The following is a 19,685-nucleotide window of genomic DNA, read 5'->3' on the forward strand; positions in this document are numbered from 1 at the left end:
TGCAGTAGTTATCCAGAGTGGTGTGTGGAGATGGCTGGTTTAACCTGTGCACATTGATTATTCAATATTCAACAGGTGTGCAGCCTGTTGCAGAGTCAAATCAGACTCCACCAGGTGAGGCTATTTAAACCAGCCATCATCCACACACACTCCCACAGTGATTTGATTGTTACTAAAGTTTATTGATATTAAATGTGTTGGCATGTCGTGTGTAGAAATATGTGAAACAATGGAAGCAAGAAAGAATTTGTTTGACCATTTTATTTTGTCCCCGAACAGAGGTCTGAACATTCCTGGGTCAGGCTAATGTTATGGTGAAATCCCTGCAAGTGGGATTTTGGTTATATCCATATAATATATTTAAAAAAAAAAAAACTGATAAGAAAATGTAAAAATGCAACCTGAATAAAATTCAGTGGATTATTCAAGATAAGCAAAAATATATTTTCTTTGGCATAATGTCATCTTCTTTTACAAGCTCTGTGATCACAACCATACTACCAGTATTTAATAAAAGGTTACAAAATTCCTATCGATACCTGGATATATAGGAGGTACCTGAGGGGAACAGCTTAGTACACATGTACTAGCACAGGAAGGAGGATGTATTCTGAACATGACGGCAACAATTACTTTTTCAGCATGTCTTGTCAAAACAAAGTTGGCAGTGACATTTTCTTTAAAATGACTTCAATGAGTGAGAAGAGATCAGACCCAGGGTGATACATAATTCAGGATCCCTCTCTTTCATACTATCAATCACTTCTTGATCACCATGTCGATCAGACACCGTGCCCTGTCCGCTCTGATTGTCTGGTTCTCCACAATCAATTATATTACACATGAATCCACTGAAATGTCAATGTTGACCCAAAAGCTTACAGTAATGTGTTACATTATTTATAGAATGGAGTTGAATTATATTAATGTGATGTAATTATTATACTTGAATTATACTGTATTATACTTGAAGCAAGAAAGCAGCCTTTTCCACAAAACATTTTTATTTTGCCCCCAACAACACGTCTGAACATTCCTGGCTCAGGCTAATGTTATGGTGAAAACCCTGATACTGGTTATCGGTACGTTTCTGATATCACATGTTTTTTGTAGTCATCTGTGGTCATGAGTCATGACAATGTTAAAATAATATATACAAATAAACTGACACACTACCAGCTGCCTCTTGGGGAAACTATCAAAAAGAGTCCTGAATAAAGCCTGTGCTAGTTGTAGTGGATTATAAAAAAAATGTCAAGCCTGGCAAAACTTTTTTTTTTTCTTTGCCATAATGCCTTGATCACAAACAACCATACCAAAATTCCTAACCCTAACCCTGACCAGAGGGGGACAGCTTAGTACACATGTACTAGCCCAGGAAGGAGGATTCTATTCTAAACATGATATCAACAATTACTTTACACGGTCAAGACATTTGGAAAAAGACTGCAGACTGAAAACTCTTCTGTTCAGACTGCATCTTGGCCTATGAAAAATAATTCTAATAAAAAGTTCTGTATCTCTTGTTTCTATAATGTGGCACAAACAGTTTAGAAACAGTTTCAGGTCAGTTGGCCTATCACTTGTTTTGGTCAATCTTCAGGGCTTTTCTTTGGACGGAGACATCTACTGCACTATGGCATCTGCAAAGTAACTATTCTAATGATTTCAAACAGACAGGGAATTAGTGCACATACAAAAACAAAGTTGAACTCCACACAAATAATATTGAATGCAATCTGATTTAGCAAACTAATGTAACTAGAAGTATCCAACATTATGGGGCGTGGCGTCCCCTCTGTTGGGGGTATAGCCAATAGACGTTCACTGTGTGTGGGTGAGGTACGTTACCTGTCAATAACCGACGAGTCTCGACCGGTAGGTCCTCCATGTCTTTCAGACCTTCCAGCAGGTCCTTTGCTGTGGCCTTTCCTGGTGGTCTTCGGCGCGTCCACAGGAGCAACATCTTCTGCTTCTGCATGATCACAGATCTATGTTCTGCCTTGATGTCGTCCAGATCTTTAGCCTCCAGCTCCAGGTGGATGGCCGCCTGCTCCCACTCCTGTCCCAGAGTTTCGGCCACCTTCAAGAGCTGCCGCTCGGTCAGAGCCTGCCCTGCGGTGCGGGTTTTATTGTTGCTGTCTGGAAAAAACACAAAGAAAATCCACACACAGACGGGTAAGGTGAGGGGTAAGAGTGAGTCTATAAACCTGTAACAAGCCTATGAAAGGTATCCGGTCAAATCAGCATTTTTAGAAGAACACCAATGAGCCAAGGAACACAGCACCACTAAGCAAAACACTAACCTCTTGTTTGTTTCTTTGGCTTTACTACCGTCTTGTCATCCCGAAGTGTTAGGTTATGAAAAAGGATCGTCAGTCTTTCGATGAAAACCGTGCACAAAATCCTTCCAAGCGTGAAGTTGTATTCTACACAAATGTAATCCCGAGTGGACGATAATGAATCACTATTAAGTGATTAAGCTGTGCATGTAAACGTACTGACGTTTACATGCACAGCTTAATCCGATTAAAGCCATAGTTCGACTATGCTCCGCAATTGGACAACTGCAATTGTCTGGGTATACATGGCGGTGAGTAAATCAATTCATTGGCCGAAGCGTGTCATGCCTCTCGGTCGTATGCGGACTCCTCCGGCTGCTCTGCCGGCAGAGGAGTCCGCATACGACCGAGAGGTCGGAACAATGGAGCGTCGGAGAAATGATATGGACCCGAAGTGAACGAGATTTGCAGCGCAAATGCGTGACAAATTTTGCAGAAGTTGAAATATTTCAACTTCTCCGCGGCATTCGCGTGAGACAGCCAATCAGCGTTCACTCCCTGTGGGTAACGTGGGTGAAGTAACGTAAAATAGCCAATCAGAGTTCAACTGGCCGGGCCAACCGTTCTCTGCACTCCGCAGTGAACCGCAGCTTGGAGGAGAAAGTGATTGTTGCCGTTTGCGACTCCCGGAGCTCTATATATAATATATAAATATCTATATAATATAATATATACGATATATATAATATCACGGCACAAAGCTGTGTGCGCCTCCAGATTATATTATTAACCCATAAACAACGGGCATTCCGACATCTCTCCCTCTTCCACAACAGGTAAAGACATGCAATGGTGGTTATCTCGGCCATGGTTGATGAGAATGAATTGGCATAAAGGACCGTTGGCGGGCAGATCACTCAGCGACAAAATTCGCCCCGCGACACGTTTCAATGTGAGGTGTGAACACACAGTAAATGCACAGCGACAGATTTAGATTTGTTGCGCGACAACATTCGCCTGTTTGTGCGAACAGGCGAAAAATGTGTCTTTTGGTGTGAACGCACAGTAATGAATGCATGCCATGAGCGCTCCCGCGGCCGGGACACAATTCTTATAGGGGTAACTACATTCACCGGCTTCCTCCATCTTCTGCGCCACCTTTTTAAATAAATCGCAGTTTCTCGTTTTCTGATGGCGACAACAACAACACGAAAAGATCTCGAGCATGCGCAGAACGCAATTCAACGTATAATCCAATTCGACTCTGTACATGCACGCTTAACTCGACTATGAATTGCATTATCTAGGGGTCTTAATTCGACTATGAGTAACCCGATTAGATTTTAGCTCGACTAAGGTGTATACATTTATCTTAATAATCCAATCATAGTTGGACTAAGCCAATAATTCGACTTTCTTGAGTGTCATGTAAACGCAGTAGTATTGAACCCCTGCTGCAAAAGGTCGTCCAGGAGACCTTTGATAACTGGGTCGGAAACTCTCTGCACAAATTTAGAACGGATCCCTTGAAGCTCCCCTGGAATCAAAAGGCAATATTAAATAACCATAGGTATCAACAGATACTCTGAATACCTAATGATGGTGTGCAGTCACGAGAGTTGATTAATTAAACTCTTCTTTATTGGGGTAAATATAAAACCGTTAATCGACCCTGATCGTACATTTAAATATTGTTTGTCCCTCGTGCAGCAAGGTGGACACAGCTCACCTCCCATAGTTTATAGTAACGTGGCTTTGTGCCGATTCACTTGACTTTAGTTTTTCCCTCACGCACTTCCAAAAGGCTAATTTAAGGAATTAGCGTTAAGGACTTTTTCTATGATGTGTGTTTCATGCGTGCAGATAAACCATCAACAACAATTTAGTTTAGACAATAATACTATTTCCATCGGTTGAATTTGAATAATATGACTTGCTGGTATCTTTACACTTTTCGTCTTCCATTAGTTTGAATCTTTTAATTGCAGGCTGTAGGCCAATAGTAAACCAATATCACTTCTTTAATCCTTGTTTCAACTTAACAATACATTGATTACTGGTCAACAACAGTATATTTAATGAATATGTTTTGGCTCGATCCAACACAACATTTAATAGTTTAGACATTAACATCTTCCATGGCTCACCTGACGGACTGCTCTTTCGTCCTTGGCTCTGCTCTCCTGAAGAGAAGGGGGATGTTATGGCTGATTCAACGTGCCTAATAATGCCACTATCTGAATGAAACACCAACAATGACCCAAAGAACACAGCATCACAAAGAAAGTATACCTCTCGGTCTGATGTTTGCCACTCGTGTCTTCTTCTTGTGTACACTTGGTTTCTTCACGAATTTCCAATCCTCTAGAATTTGCCATAGAAAGGATCGTCAGAGTCTCATGATGCAAACCACAAAAACAATTCCAGTTGTGTCCATTGGTTACCTTCTCTGATTGTAGCAGACCACAAAGGTTCATCACAGTCCGAGTCCTTGAGAAACAATTCGAAAGGAGGACCCTCACCGAAGCGTACTTCAAAAAAGCCCTTACACGCTAACAATTTGGTAACAAATTCTAGTTTCTGCACACACACACACACGCACACACACACACACACACACACACACACACACACACAGTTAGATATTTATAAATTATCTTTCTATTTGAATATTAAATGACAACTTTTTCATTGCCGGTTTAGGCACATGTAAACGAGAATAAATTGGTTCACAATACATACCCGGGGTTCAATTTGCCCTTTCGGCTCGCTTGTGAGGCAGTGGAACTTCTCTTCCAGCCTACAGGTGGCCGATTTGTCAATCTTGATCAATATCTTATGAGAAGAGAGCACCTGTTCTTCAATAGCCTGCACACACAGGAACAAGATGTGCAGGAACAAATGGTAGAGAGTAAGAGGAAGAGGGAGGTATCAATATGGGAGATGTGGGTTATTTTCAAGATAGCAGATCACAGAAACAGAAAGACAGATGGAACCTAAGAGAGGATGTTAAACTGAGTTGCCTAGCCTAGTGCAGTCCAGCCTAGCCCAGTCTCATTTAGCGCATTCTAGGCTAGCCTAGTCCAGCCTATTTTAGTCTCTCCCAGTTTAGCCTATAGCCTAGTTTAGCCCAGTTTATCCCAGCTTGGTCTAGCACAGCTTAGCTCATCTTAGCATAGCCCAGTTTAGTGTAGTCTGTCCGTCTAGCCATGTATCTGTTTATCAACACACAGGGACTCTCGTTCCATTACTGACTTGTTGGTCCATTTTGCTTCATCACCTGGATCTCAGAGACGTTGTTCGAGGCCAAAAACACGTAGAAGATGAATTGTTGGTATTTGTTGCGCTCCTTGTAAACCAGCACCAACCCATGGTGCTTCACCTGCAGACTGCTCGGAATGATTGGACCCACTTCAGAAAGCGAGGACACCCGCCATTTAACATGGCTCGCCGTGAAGTCCACCGTCGACTCAATGTCGGCATGGCGTTCCTTTACATGCAGAACACTGAAGCTCAGATCATGCTCAGGCTCTGTGGAAACGTTACATTACATTATTCAAGCCTGTTGGGAAATTTTAATAGCCAGTATGTACATAGACTCATAAGACTCATGTGAAAGTAAAACAGTAAACATTATATTACAAGTTGTTGTAGAGATGATTTTCTAATCCAGATTGCATTTTAAAAATAAGCAGGGATCTTGTAAAATGTGAAAACAAGAGGAAAACTAAACTGGGAGCCTTGTGATGGAACGTCCTTCAAAGTTCCATGGTAATAAAGAAATATTAAAAACATCAACGTCATTACTTTGCCTCATTTGTATTTTTTTACATTAAATTCAATAAAAACATTTTTCATTAAAAACTCCAAACCAAATATTGAGAATTAAAAGTTAATGTGAGCTGCGTGAGTCAGCCCAATTTGAAACCAAGAAATTACCAGAATGGTTGGTCAACAAAACACTGCCAAAACTGCCATGCACACAGAGATTTCGGCCTACGAATCCCCCCACCCCACAGTCAGAGTGTGTTCTTACCAGGAAGGCACAGAGAGTGTGGGAAATGGATAAACTTGAGCACAGATGGATCCTTGTTGACCACATCCACATCATAAATCGATCCAGCAGGTCTCCACGAGTCCTTGAGGAACCCAGAGAATTTGAACCAGGACAGGACCGAGTAGCGGACCAGAGCCTGCTCCGACACTTCAAACACCAGACCTGTAACTGAACACTCATAGGTCCCCTTGCCTTCCAGCTGTACCCTAACACACACACACACACACACACACACACACACACACACACACACACACACACACACACACACACACACACATTAAAACATAATCTGTTTAATGTTGTGGTTGGGACCATATAACCCCATGGGACTGATGTCAGGACCGAATGTCACTCACTCGAAGCTCCACTTAGAAATCTTTCTTGGGGTAACCTTCACATAAAAAAAAGCAGAATAAAGACAATAAAGAGCAATACAACCTAACTTTAAGGTAATTTATGTAATGTAAATGTGAAGGTAAATATTTTGTTGAATTTCACCTGCTGAGCTGCTTTACATTTTTCATGCTGTGACTTGAAGTGCATCTCCTCTGTCAGGATAAATAATTATTGTCAGTAACAGAACCGACAGCATGTCCAGTGTAGGAGTAATGTGTACATTAAGCCCTCCAATGACAGCTGGCCTCATGATACACTGGCAGGCAGCATTCCTGGTTCAGTGATCCTGGATATATTTCTTTAACAGAGTGAAATACTTCTGTTGTCAGATCACCTTGTCATTGAGACTCAAAGCTCAATGGAAGAGTGACACTGCTCACCTTCATAATCTTCATCAGTCTCAGCACTGGCATCTGGCAAAAAGACAAAACAAGAAGAGAGAGCCAGATGGAGGTATGGAGAAGCCTGGAGGTATGTAGCATGAGTGAAGAACCAGAAGAACCACGACTCTTACCAGAATCAGAATCAGAATCAGAAGCGCCCTTCACTTCAGGCCAGCGCACCATGGGCCACCTACATGCTGTGTCTTGTGAGAGAGAGAGAGAGGCATGTTACTTATCAACTCTTTATTTTACAAGTGTTTACAAGTATTTTACAAATGTATTTTTTTAATCTATCAATCACCACATCTATCAATTTATCTACTTTTGCAGACAAATATTTGTATGTAAAGAATCAGTTTCAAGTAGTAGAAGACCTTGGTGGAGATTCTAAGAGCGTTGTGTTTGGTTCTACCTCAGGTAGAGGGTATAATAGGGCTACCTTAGCCTGGCTAGTGGGGAAGCTGCTGTCATTTTCTTCAGCACAAGAGGAGTGATCAACGGGCAGAGTTAAATTGACCGTGTACGCAATTGGCTGCTTGGCGTCGTCATTGTGTTAAACCAGCCAATAGCCAGGGGGAAAAGCCAGCTTGGTGATTGGCTCGAAACTAGAGAGAAGGGTCTGGAGAAGAGCAATACATTGCTCTGGGTCTCTGGAGAAGAGCTCTTCTCCAGACCCTTCTGCAGGGCGAACTCAAATCGCCGGCAGAATGGGCGGGGCTACCCAGTCTAGGTATACCTCCCTTCCTACTGTAGATCATCTCTGTATGGTGTGCAGAACAATATGCAGGAAACGCGAGTCCACTCGATACAGTCCGACTACTGAAACGCAGCCAGAATAGTACTCATATCACAATAGGCCTATGGTTATCAATTATACATTGTATTTTTTGTAGAATTGGACAAGTCACAAAACAGAGTTCAGTGTGTAAGTGAACTCCTGATACCACAGACAGTGAGGAGATAAACATGAACTACAGGAGTTACATCAGGAGTCTACAGAACACAAGGACACTGGATCTGAACTCAGTCCATATTTGAGGAGCTCTTTTCCAAAACGCTATAAATCCATTTGAATGGTTTTCAGGAAAATGACATTTTCTACCTAGACCCACATATTTTGTTAATATTTAATTGATCTTTTTAAAATGGTTTGTTGGCCCAGTCTGGACACGTTGCACAATGATTTTTAAATCAAACAACAATATTGTTGATTATTAATTCGTAATAAGTCAATTTATATTTTTTCCAAAACGCTATAAATCCACATCATTTTTTTTTTTTTTTAACAAGAGAACATCCAACATACGATATCAGGGACTCATCTCATAGGCCTACTATAGGCCTAAATTAATATAAATCAAATAAATGCAAATGCATGAACCCTAACCCTTGCTGAGCAACACCTCTAACCCAAGCCCCCCCCCCCCCCCCCCCCCCCGGAACCGCGGAGCGTCTAATAACATTTGCACACACATAAACGCATTTACACCTCACACGCTACGTGGTCCCGCTGCCCTCCACCAGACCTCCACTCTCTGGGCCACTCTCTGCTCTCCCTAGTCCGACAATGTGAACTATTTCGGCCCCACACGCGACGTGGTCCCGCTGTCCGCGACGATGTCCCGCAGCCTCACACGCGAGGTTGACGGACATATCGCATTTTGGCAAAAAATAGGTTTGGCGCTTGTCGCGGTTTGTAAAAAAAACGGCATCTTGCGGTAGACTACATTTTAAACAAGGACATATAGCGATTTGGCATTAAACGTTGATGGCGCAGTGAATAGGTTCAGTGTACAGCAAAATGGCATGAAAAACTATTTTTTTTTTAATTTGGCGTTTATCGCGTTTTGGAAAAGAGCTCCTCATTTAGTCATGTTCAATAGCACAGACCGACCACTACAGTAGGCCCTACAACTAAACTCTGACCACACTGATCGATCGCAATACTTCTAAAACCGATGCGCATATCACGTCCTATAGTAGCCTCATAAAAGGTACACCACAATGTTACAAAGTCCAAAGGTATTCCGAGATAAACTCTGCTTACCTTCCATGGTTTGCAGTAAACGTGAAGGCTACGTGACTAATTCAGAATATGCGATATCAACCAGTAGCCATTTACTTTCGTTTTCACCGCTACTTCCGCTGTGTTGCAGGCTTTCCATCAAAGTTCCCACTTTAAACTGCGCCATAAAATGCTCTCCCCCTTCTTCTTATAAAATTATATTGGAAAATATTATATAATTTAACTATATTTTTGTAGGGGTGCTGAAATAAAATGTAGGTGTGCTTGAGCAGCCCTAAAACGAGTCTAAAATCACCACTGCTGCTGCTAATAATAATAATAATAATAATAATAATAATAATAATAATGTTTAGTATGGACGTATGGAAATGAGATCCATAACCGCTAGGTAGTCCTACCCAGTGAAGCTGAGTGGGGTAGTCCTACCCAGAGAGGCTGAGTGGGGTAGTCCTACCCAGAGAGTGGGGTAGTCCTACCCAGAGAGTGGGGTAGTCCTACCCAGAGAGTGGGGTATAGTCCTACCCAGAGAGCAGTGGCGGCTCCTGAAAAAAGTCTCAGGTGGGGCTATTTTTCTGATAATGATTAAGGTGACCCATTCAATAGGTGCATCAAGCAAGACAGTATCAACTTGTTGCTAGATGATCAACTCATACAAAGATCCTTCCTGTGTCCACTAGATGGCAGCTCCATAAACAAAAATGGTGTACGCCACAATTAATTATTAACATGAATCTAATGTTGTATGATGTAAAATAGTTAAACAGGAGAAAATATGTCCGGCAACAACATAAAGTCAGGGGCAGCATATTAAATCAAGTATTTATTGACTGACCTTGAAAGTATTGGCTTACAAAAGTAAAATAAGTTATCACATAGCCTACCCGCGCAGTGCTGTCGTTCCGCGCGTCAGGGTGGAAGAGGAGGCAGGGGGAGCAGAGCACATACAGCGCTAGCTTCTTACAGCCTGCTAGACAGCTTTTGCTCTCGTATCTTGTTTTTAGTAATTTGTTAGGGTTAGGTTTAGGGTTATCCTAATCCGAAACCATAGCTTTCTTGGTGCATACCGCCGCCAACTGTATCGGATGTATGTAACAACAGCATTTATGTATTTTCCTATATAAATACTAAATTATTTTAAATAATCCTGTCTCGATTCGCCTTCCAGACTCCACACTCTTCCTGCTCTCTGCAATTTACCAGCCAACCTCATTCTCTCCTCCGTGTATCTCTAACACATCTAGGCCTACATGTTCCACAGTTTGTTTTTCCACATTCACACCCATCCGTTCCACTTTTCCCTAATAAAAATAAACATTTATTTAGTCCTGTAGGCCTATGTCCTATTCTTATTCTTGTATTCTTGTATCTCATTCTTTCGCCTCCATCAACGTTATCTTATGACAACAATAGACGCGCACTCATGCTGCTGGCGCGATAATGTGGTTTCAGATTCCCTGTCGCGGGTAGGCCTATATATGTTCGCGCATCATTGTAAATAAATTGTATGCTAAGGTGTGTGTTAAAAGAACTGTTACACATGTTAACCATTTTGTTTACTTTTCTTTTTCTAGTTCAGTCGCGTGTTGTGACATTGCTGAACTTAACTGACTGATTGCTTTCCAACGCAGGCTGCAGCCCTTGGTCTTCAGCCTACGTGTTATTTGGTCCGGTATATGTCAGTTCGTAACACCCAGGTAAAATGAAATCAAGATGAGGTCAAAATCAGGTTTCCTGAATGCAAACAATATCAGGTCTGACTTCTGCTACTTCTATAAACCTCTTAAATTCTTGACCATTTGCAATCAAGCTTCTAGCATTCCACTGCACTATTATATCAACCATCATTTAGAGACCCTCCATCATTATTTGACCTAAACATGGTCAAATGGCTAAACACAAGCATGAATATCTTCAGCTTTCAGTTCTTTAAGGCCCAAAAACTCTGCAGCTTCTACCACTACCTTGATTCTGTCACTTTTCTTTTCTTGCCGTACTGCCACATTAACAACTTTGCATGTGAAGGCTACAAAGCTCTTTTTGTTAACCAGCATGGTATCTTCTGAACTTATGCACTTATGACCGCACGTCTTCTCAGGAGGGCTGACTTTCCTGGTTGGAGTTTCCTCAGGCCTGACCGCTGGGGCACAATATCACTCAGAGTAACATTTCCACAGATTTTTTGAACGCACTCATTTTTCCTTGTGTGCTTGCTTTCACTTGCATTAACAGCTTTTAGCGCACAACGCTCCCGTCCACAATTACAGCATTTAGGTTTAGGTTTGGCTTTATTGCATTCACCATACTCGTGCTCCCCTCCACATTTTGCACACCTCTGCCTCCATTTGCATTGTTGAGCTGTATGTCCCATTCTCTGGCATTTGAAACACCTCAAAGGTTGAGGAACGTACTCCCTTACTTACTCCCTTACTTACTTTGTAGTTTAACCAACCAATATGGATCTCAGAAGGCATTGAATTATCAAAAACAAGCAGCACTGATGAGCTATTTTGTTTAACTCCACTTTTATTAGTTTGCAGTCTTTTGGCTTCAATCACTTTCCCACCCTTGATCTCTTCCCTTACTTCTTCCATTGTAGAAGAAACTTCTTTCATTCTAATTGCACATTTGTAATAACCCTGTGTAATTTTGCTGCCATTCCTTTCCACCATCAGGATGAGACCATGCCCTCCCTACCAACCCTGTTTGTTTGCACAACTTTATCTGAATCACACACGTAATGGAAAATAGTTTGTTATAATTTAAAGTAGATTCATATTGGACAACATTGACACAAAACTATGGAAGACAAGTCGTCTTTGTCATAAAACTATCTTAGGACTTTGTAACATTATTTTATTATTATTATTATTTTTATTACTATTATTATTTTATTCTTTTTTTTTCTTTATCTTTTCCATTCTTCTTTCCTTTGAAATCTCTTTTTTAGAGAAAAAACTGAATATACTGTTTGCCTCTTGAATTCTATAAGGTATTGCCACCAGTTTTTTTATCTTGTAAATAAAAATTATAGAGTTCTTTAGTAATCTTTTTTCTTTTTAACCATCTCGTCTGTTTTATAGCAGGTCTACATACTGTGTGTGAAACTGCCATCGAGTTAACTTTTCTTTTCCATTGTTGAGGTAATGATCTTTGACAGCTTTAAGACAGCTCTGTATGTATTCCTGTATCGTATGACAACAATAGACGCGCAGTCATTGCGCTTTTTATTTTATTTTATTTCCCATCATAACCTTTCCCGGGAATCAGGAAATAGTCTTGATCAGATTCAGATTTCTCGGGAATCCCGTCTCCCGGGATTAAAACCTAATGACGATCCGCCCATGTTGGAGAGGTTCTTTTCTACGACCCGCCCACGTTGAAGAGGTACTTTTTTAGATGGAAACGTGACGTGCCTGGAACCAAACCAAGTCGTGGCGAGTTGAGCTGGTACTGTCGGTGGAAAAGCGGCAATAGTGTTAGGTGACATTGACGTAATGAATGGTTTGCTGGCTTGATGTTGAATCAAATACATTTCTAATGTGACGCATGCCGTGTGCTCCGCTGCTGCCCATGCATGCTTCAAAATACTTCTCTGATCTGCTGTTTGCCTCGATAGTGAACGCATAGGGGAAGTTGCCCTACACGCAACAGTGTGTGTCTATAAAGTTATTAGGGTTGCTACTGTTGTTCTTTGATTTAGGCCAATACTGCTCACTCCAATCACTGCTAAGTTAAAGTAACAGTGACTTACAGAAACTATTAACTAAAATAAAACAATCACTGCTAACTGCAAAATGTCTTGTTGTTACAGATTTACTATCAAAAGTGGAAAGGTGTCATATAGGTATGTATATGACATATGATATATATGGAAATAAGCCATGGATTGAGCTTTCAACTAAACTCCCTGTGATTTGTTGAGGAGGTGCTTTCAGACATTTCAGAGTTTGTTTTATCCCCCTTTCACAGGGAAGAGTCTCACCGCAGACACAGCAAGCATGCCCGTGGTGGACAGGTACGAAGAGGAGGACTGTTCTGATTCTGGTAAGAGTCGTGGTTCTTCTGGTTCTTCTCTCACACTACATACCTCCAGGCTTCTCCCTACCTCCTTCTTGCTCTCTCTTCTTGTTTTGTCTTTTTGCCAGATGCCGGTGCTGAGATTGATGAAGATGATGAAGATGATGAAGGTGAGCAGTGTCACTCTTCCATTGAGCTTTGAGTCTCAATGACGAGGTGATCTCACAACAGAAGTATTTCACTCTGTTAAAAAAAATATATCCAGGATCACTGAACCAGGAATGCTGCCTGCCAGTGTATCATGAGGCCAACTGTTATTAGAGGGCTTAATGTACACATTACTCTTACACTGGACATGCTGTCGGTTCTGTTACTGACAGTAATTATTTATCCTGACAGAGGAGATGCACTTCAAGTCACATTGTGAAAAATGTAAAGCAGCTCAGCAGGTGAATTTCAACCAAATAAATACCTTTTTATTTACATTACATAAATTACCTTAAAGTAAAGTTAATAAGTTTTATTGCTCTTTATTGTTTGCTTTTGCTTTTTTTTTTTTTACAGAGTCCTGAGTATGAGAAGGTTACCCCAATGAAGATTTCTAAGTGGAGCTTCAAGTGAGTGACATTCGGTCCCATGGGGTTATCAGAATAATATGGTCCCAACCACAAACAGATTCTTTTGTAATGTGTGTGTGTGTGTGTGTGTGTGTGTGTGTGTGTGTGTGTGTGTGTGTGTGTGTGTGTGTGTGTTAGGGTACAGCTGAAAGGCGAGGGGACCTATGAATGTTCAGTTACAGGTCTGGTGTTTGAAGTGTCAGAGCAGGCTCTGGTCCACTACTCGGTCCGGTCCTGGTCCAAATTCTCTGAGTTCCTCAAGAACTCCTGGAGACCTGCTGGATCGATTTATGATGTGGAAGTGGTCAACGAGGATCCATCTGTGCTCAAGTTTATCCATTTCCCACACTCTCTGTGCCTTGCTGGTGAGAACATAAGAAGAGGGGGGTGGATTAATGAGCCGAATACTGAATCTCCGTGTGTGTGGCAGCTTTGGTAACCTCGTTCCCAGGAGCTCTCATCCAACGACGTAATGCCTTGAACGGGATGCTCCAAATTACAGTTATTGGCGAGAGAGAGGGAGGGACTTTTGATAGTGGGATTTCTGTTTCTGTTACATGTTCCAGATATTTACATACATTTTACTTTCGCATGAATTACTCAGAATTATGATATTTTATGTACATACTGGCTATTATCATTATCATTACCCAACAGGCTAGAATAATGTTATGTTATGCTAACGTTTCCACAGGACCTGAGCATGAGCTGAGCTTCAGTGTTCTGCATGTTAATGAACAACATGGCAACATTGAGTCGACGGTGGACTTCACGGCGAGCCATGTTAAATGGCGCGTGTCCTCACTTTCTCCCGTGGGTCCCATCATTCAGAGCAGTCTGCAGGTGAAGCATCACGGGGCGGTGCTGGTTTACAAGGACCATCAAGAACAATTCTGCTTCCATGTGTTTATGGCCTTGAACAACAAGTCTGAGATCAAGGTGAGGGAGGCAAATGGACCAATGAGTCAGTCATGGAACAAGAGTCCTGGTGATAGATCAAAATAGGCTGGACTGGGCTATTCAAGAACTGGCTAGGTTGGACTGGGCTAGCCAAGAACTGGCTAGACTAGAGTACAATGGGCTTGACTGGATTGGTCTAGGCCAGACTGGGTTGGACAAGGCTGGGCTGGGTAAGGCTAGGTGCAATTAGAGTGGAGTAGACTAGGCTTTATAACTCAGTTGAAGATCCTATCTTGAGGTTCCATCTGTCTAAATCCTTTTCAAGATTTGCTATCTTGAAAATTAATCTCATCTCACATATTATCCTGTTCCTGTGTGTGCAGGCTATTGAAGAACAGGTGCTCTCTTCCGGTAAGAAATTGATCAGCATTTACAAATCGGTCGACTGTACGCTGGAAGAGAAGGCCTACCATCTCACAAGCAAGCCAGAAGGGGAAATTATACCTTCGGTATGTGTTTTGGACCCATTTAATCTCATTTGCATGTACATAATCCTGCAATGAAAAAGTGTTTTACAGTCCATAATGTATGTGTGTGTGTATGTGTGTGTGTGTGTGTATGTGTGTATGTGTGTGTGTGTGTGTGTGTGTGTGTGTGTGTGTGTGTGCTCGCAAAAAAAACAGCAACTAGAGTTCCGCACTAAGGCAATTGAGAGGAAGGGCTTCTTTGAAGCAGTCTTCGATCAGCCTCTCACTTTCGAATTGTTTCTCATGGACTCTTATGACTTGGAACAGAAATGGACTGCTAAAATCACAAAAGGTAACAAAAGTACACAATTTAATTTTGTGTTTTTTATGGTTTGCATCGTAAGACTATGTGATGATCTTTTTCATGGCAAATCCTAGGGGACTGGGCGGGTAAGAAGGTACCAAGGCCAAGGAAAAGAACGAAAGGTATCACTTCACACATTTCTTAGTGGTGCTGTGTTTTTTGGATCATTGTTGTTAACAGGTTATCTATTATCTATGACATCCGCCTTCTCTTCAGCAGAGCAGAGCACAGGCCAAAAAAAGAAGTCCTGTTTTGAAGTAATGCCGAATAACAATCCTTTGTTGCCAGGTGAGCCTTGGAAGGTGTTAATGCAATTAAATAATTGATATAAATTAACATTAACAACTAGCTAGTAACAATAGTTGCTATGTTACGTTATTACATAGAAACTATTTGCCATAGCTAGTTGTTAATGTTAAAGGCCTAATATGTATCATTTACGCATTTAAATAACTAAAAACGACTACATCTATGTTATATATTTTTATCCAAATTGTTTCCAAAAATGTTCAAAACCATAAAAATCTGTAGTTTTATTAACGGTAAAGGTATGTTACATTTGGTTGCATATTGGGATGCTAAACAGCGATTTTAATCCATTAGGAACCTTTTGAACGTGAGATGTCTCCAGTTTATTTGGATTTTAGCTAGGTTATGAAAAGGAGAACTCCTGAGATTTTTAACCCCATTATCGTTTTCCTGAGGGTCACCCCATGTTGAGGGAAGTAAAAAACCAGACGAAAATTTATTTGACGTAGCCAGAGATCTGCACTGGCTACCGGCGCTACGTAATAGCTATAACACTAACCTATGGGGGCAAGCTCTTTATCCACTTTTGGGGCCTCTAAACACATTCAGAAAACCATTCCAAGACCTATGTAACACGAGTTGGTTCCTTACGAGACACCACTGTGCTCGTTTCTCAAATAGTGTGGAGAAACAGTATAAACTTTGTGTTTTTGCCTGGAGTCACTCACCTCAGATTACCCAGTTGACATATCCAGAAAGCCCTTACTAGCCGATAGCAGAACAGATGCACGCGGATGCACAGCCACTGTGGCTAGTGGCTGGGAGCGCATTAGAGGCCCCAAAAGCGGATAAAGAGCTTGCCCCCATAGGTTAGCGTTATAGCTATTCCGTAGCGCCGGCAGCCAGTGCAGATCTCTGGCTACGTCAAATCAATTTTCGTCTGGTTTTTTACTTCCCTCAACATGGGGTGACCCTCAGGAAAATGATAATGGGGTTAAAAATCGCTAGATTTCCTCTCTAGAGATTAAAATCTCTAGAGATTAAAATCTCTAGAGAGGATTTGCTGCTGTCCTACCCTCTCCTGGGCAGGAAGGCCTGATATACGCATACCCATACCGGTGATTACCATCACATCGCTGTAATCAACCCTCTTGGTCAGCAACCATCACAAAATCGAATTCTGTGTAAAACACTGTAATGTGTATGATAATGTTATGGAGTTACAACAACGTTCAACATGCTCAAAGTCATTTTTAGTAAGATTGTTTTGACAGCACTGGGCTACCACATGTAACATTATCTAATGTTTGAGTAGACAACTCATCTATGGGTAAGTTAGCAAGTTAACGCTATGTTACTTGCGGAAATTTCATTAGAATAAAATTACATAAGGTGACTAAACGTAACGTGAATAATATAAGCTTTAATACATGAATTTGTCTGTGAACATGATTTCCGCCCGAGACACATCAGATCAATTTTCACCGGCAATGGCGGTTTTTGGTATTGTTTTGATTACGCAACCGCTAGTGGCAGAAAATACATATAATACCTTTAATGTTAATATCACACTAATTTCTTTATTTATTTTAAGTTTGCTTGCACTTTGAGTAGAAACTTAGTAGGAAATGTTCCCAGTGTATTTATCAGATTTACCATGGTGTCCATTTTCCAGACACAATCCAAGGGCAGGCTCTGACCGGTAAGCAGCTCCTGCAGGTGGCCGAAACACTGGGACAGGAGTGGGTGCGGGTGGGCATCTACTTGAACCTGAGCACCACAGATCTGGACGACATCAAGGCAGGGGAAACAGATGTGAACATGCAAAAAATGAAGATGTTGGAGCGGTGGAAGTGCGGAATACCAGGAGAGGCCACAGCACAGGACCTGCGGAGAGGTCTGAATGACATGAAGGACCTACCGTGTGAGACTCGTCTGTTATTGAGAGGTAACGTTCTTCACCCACAGTCTGCAGATCCTGTCATGTTGAACGCGATGGTTCGTTTAGAGTTTTCCGCCTAATAAAAAAATCATGAAATATGTGATTTAGAATCTATGCTGGGTTTTTGACTGATTCAGACTGTGAATTATCCAGTTTTAATCAAATACAATCAGGTACCTTTATGGTGGTTCACCTTGTCACTAATCTCCCTGGTCACAAGTTGTATAAAATGGCGGTACTAATATTACGTTTTACGTCCACACACAGTCCTATTGCATCCATAGTAGTAAACTACATTCACATTATTTTCTGTACTGATAGTAAATCAGTTGATGTATCATATGGACAGTGGTCAGTGCTATAAGCCAATGTTTACTTGCAGAGCGGTACATGAATATAGGATTCTTTTGATAACATGGCGGTGTGCTGTGGAATCACAACCGTTTTGTTTTGGATACCAACGATTGGCCTACTTTTAGTTATTGAACAGGGAAGCAACCCCTACAACCGCGAAAAAGCCAACAGAGACACTTCCACTAGTCATTTCCCCCATCAGCCAACTGCCGTTAGCCACACTATTTTACACTTGCAAGTTGGATTCAAAAGTGAAGCTCCATTATATTTTAAATTCTAAATACATATTTAGATTTGAGTCAAACCACAAAGTCCTTACCTTATGAGGTTAAATGCATCCGCTTTTTTCACCGGTGTGATTCTTATTAGAAAATGGCACATATTCGCATAGTAAACTCTGTAAATAGTGGACGCAATCCTTTTCCCCCAGTTGTTCTTGCTTTTCATGTTGTTTATTCGTTATGTGCCTGGTGTAAAGGGAGCTCTACACTAAACGTCCAGAGCTATACTCCCAACAGAGGGGACGCCATGCCCCATGAGGTTGCATATTTCTAGCGAATCTCACTTCAGTGATACGATGTGAAACAAGATGGAGGGTTGGGGCTAGGCCTGGGCGATATGGCTGAGAGACATATCACGATATAACTTGATCATATTGATCTATATCGATAACTATTGATAATTTTAATGACCTAAAAAGACTAGGAATTATCATGATGGATTTAAACACTTCTGTTTAACAATGAAAAACACTCAAATATTGTAAATAAGTATGGAAGCGTGTTTGTGTAACAAACCTAGCTGCTAGATTTGGTTGTCCAGTCTCTTATCGATATATATTTAACATGTTTTATATTGATATTGATCAAGAGTCTATCACGATACGATCATTTATTGTTTTATTGCCCAGGCCTAGTTGGGGGGATGTGAAATGATTCTTCAGGCGTTGACTCATTTCCTTTCTGTTTTTGCTTCCTCAGACATGATGAATGGTAACCTGATACCGCCAGACCACTAAGCAAATGCATAGTAGTGTGGAACCTCTTAGTAAATATTAGATTTCCAAGGGCTGTTATTAACGGGCCAAAACTGGACACAATTGGATAGACTAACAACCAATCAGAGCACCAAAACGTGTGACACATCAGCGGCAGCTATCTCCATTGTTTAGGATAATTCCTCAACGGCTGAACCTTGGGTGCTCCTCTGTACAGTGATCGTATCAAACCCGCCCATATTAGATAAATGCTTGTGATTGCTTTAGATAAAAGTGTCTTCTAAATGCCCTAAATGTAAATGACCTGGGCCAGGTCCGCTGGTAATCTGTCTGAACGGGATGGGGCCAGACGCATACACAAGGGCAAATAAAAAATAAAAATGATTTGTGGAAAAGGTGGCTTTCTTGCTTCATTTGTTTGACATATTTCTATACCTGTCTTTCCAATACATTCAATATCAATAAATATGTTCAATATAGTAAATATTATCACGTGAATAGAATTCAGCACCATTCTGTAATGCAATACATCAGTGTAAAGCTATTGGGTCAACATTGACTCTTCGGTAGATTCATGTGTAACGTTTTTTATGGTTTCACTCATGGCTCTAAAGACCTGTGGGTAGAAATG

At 41.2% G+C, this 19,685-nt stretch overlaps 2 protein-coding genes across 2 annotated transcripts; one reads left to right on the top strand and one right to left on the bottom strand.

Moving 5' to 3' along the window:
* Nucleotides 1-264: 264 nt before the first annotated feature.
* Nucleotides 265-9,230, bottom strand: LOC311341769 (uncharacterized protein). Its single transcript, XM_084466570.1, has 13 exons — nt 9,169-9,230; nt 7,253-7,324; nt 7,119-7,151; nt 6,841-6,890; nt 6,699-6,733; nt 6,319-6,545; nt 5,563-5,813; nt 5,025-5,150; nt 4,727-4,862; nt 4,575-4,646; nt 4,430-4,465; nt 1,852-2,142; nt 265-1,659 (listed from the first exon to the last, which is right to left on the bottom strand). Exons 1-13 carry the CDS (start codon nt 9,173-9,175, stop codon nt 1,655-1,657), a joined length of 1,341 nt encoding a protein of 446 aa, XP_084322696.1. The 5' UTR covers nt 9,176-9,230; the 3' UTR covers nt 265-1,654.
* A 1,818-nt stretch (nt 9,231-11,048) lies between these two features.
* LOC311341622 (uncharacterized protein) lies at nt 11,049-19,075 on the top strand (the record flags this gene model as incomplete). Its single annotated transcript, XM_084466433.1, has 11 exons — nt 11,049-11,199; nt 12,959-12,991; nt 13,135-13,191; nt 13,293-13,334; nt 13,564-13,613; nt 13,729-13,781; nt 13,920-14,146; nt 14,476-14,720; nt 15,065-15,092; nt 17,437-17,709; nt 19,038-19,075. The coding sequence occupies 11 exons, from the start codon at nt 11,049-11,051 to the stop codon at nt 19,073-19,075; spliced, it is 1,197 nt and encodes a 398-aa protein (XP_084322559.1).
* Between the last annotated feature and the right edge of the window lie 610 nt (nt 19,076-19,685).

The sequence above is a fragment of the Micromesistius poutassou genome (assembly GCF_964030765.1).
Source record: "Micromesistius poutassou genome assembly, chromosome: 4".
NCBI lineage: Eukaryota > Metazoa > Chordata > Actinopteri > Gadiformes > Gadidae > Micromesistius > Micromesistius poutassou.

What these genes read in the sequence shown, in the direction of transcription:
- LOC311341769 (XM_084466570.1), bottom strand. An exon ending in TGATTCTGATTCTGATTCTG is followed by an intron (nt 7,152 to 7,252) that starts GTAAGAGTCGTG and finishes TCTTTTTGCCAG; the next exon opens with ATGCCAGTGCTGAGACTGAT. An exon ending in GACTGATGAAGATTATGAAG is followed by an intron (nt 6,891 to 7,118) that starts GTGAGCAGTGTC and finishes TTATCCTGACAG; the next exon opens with AGGAGATGCACTTCAAGTCA.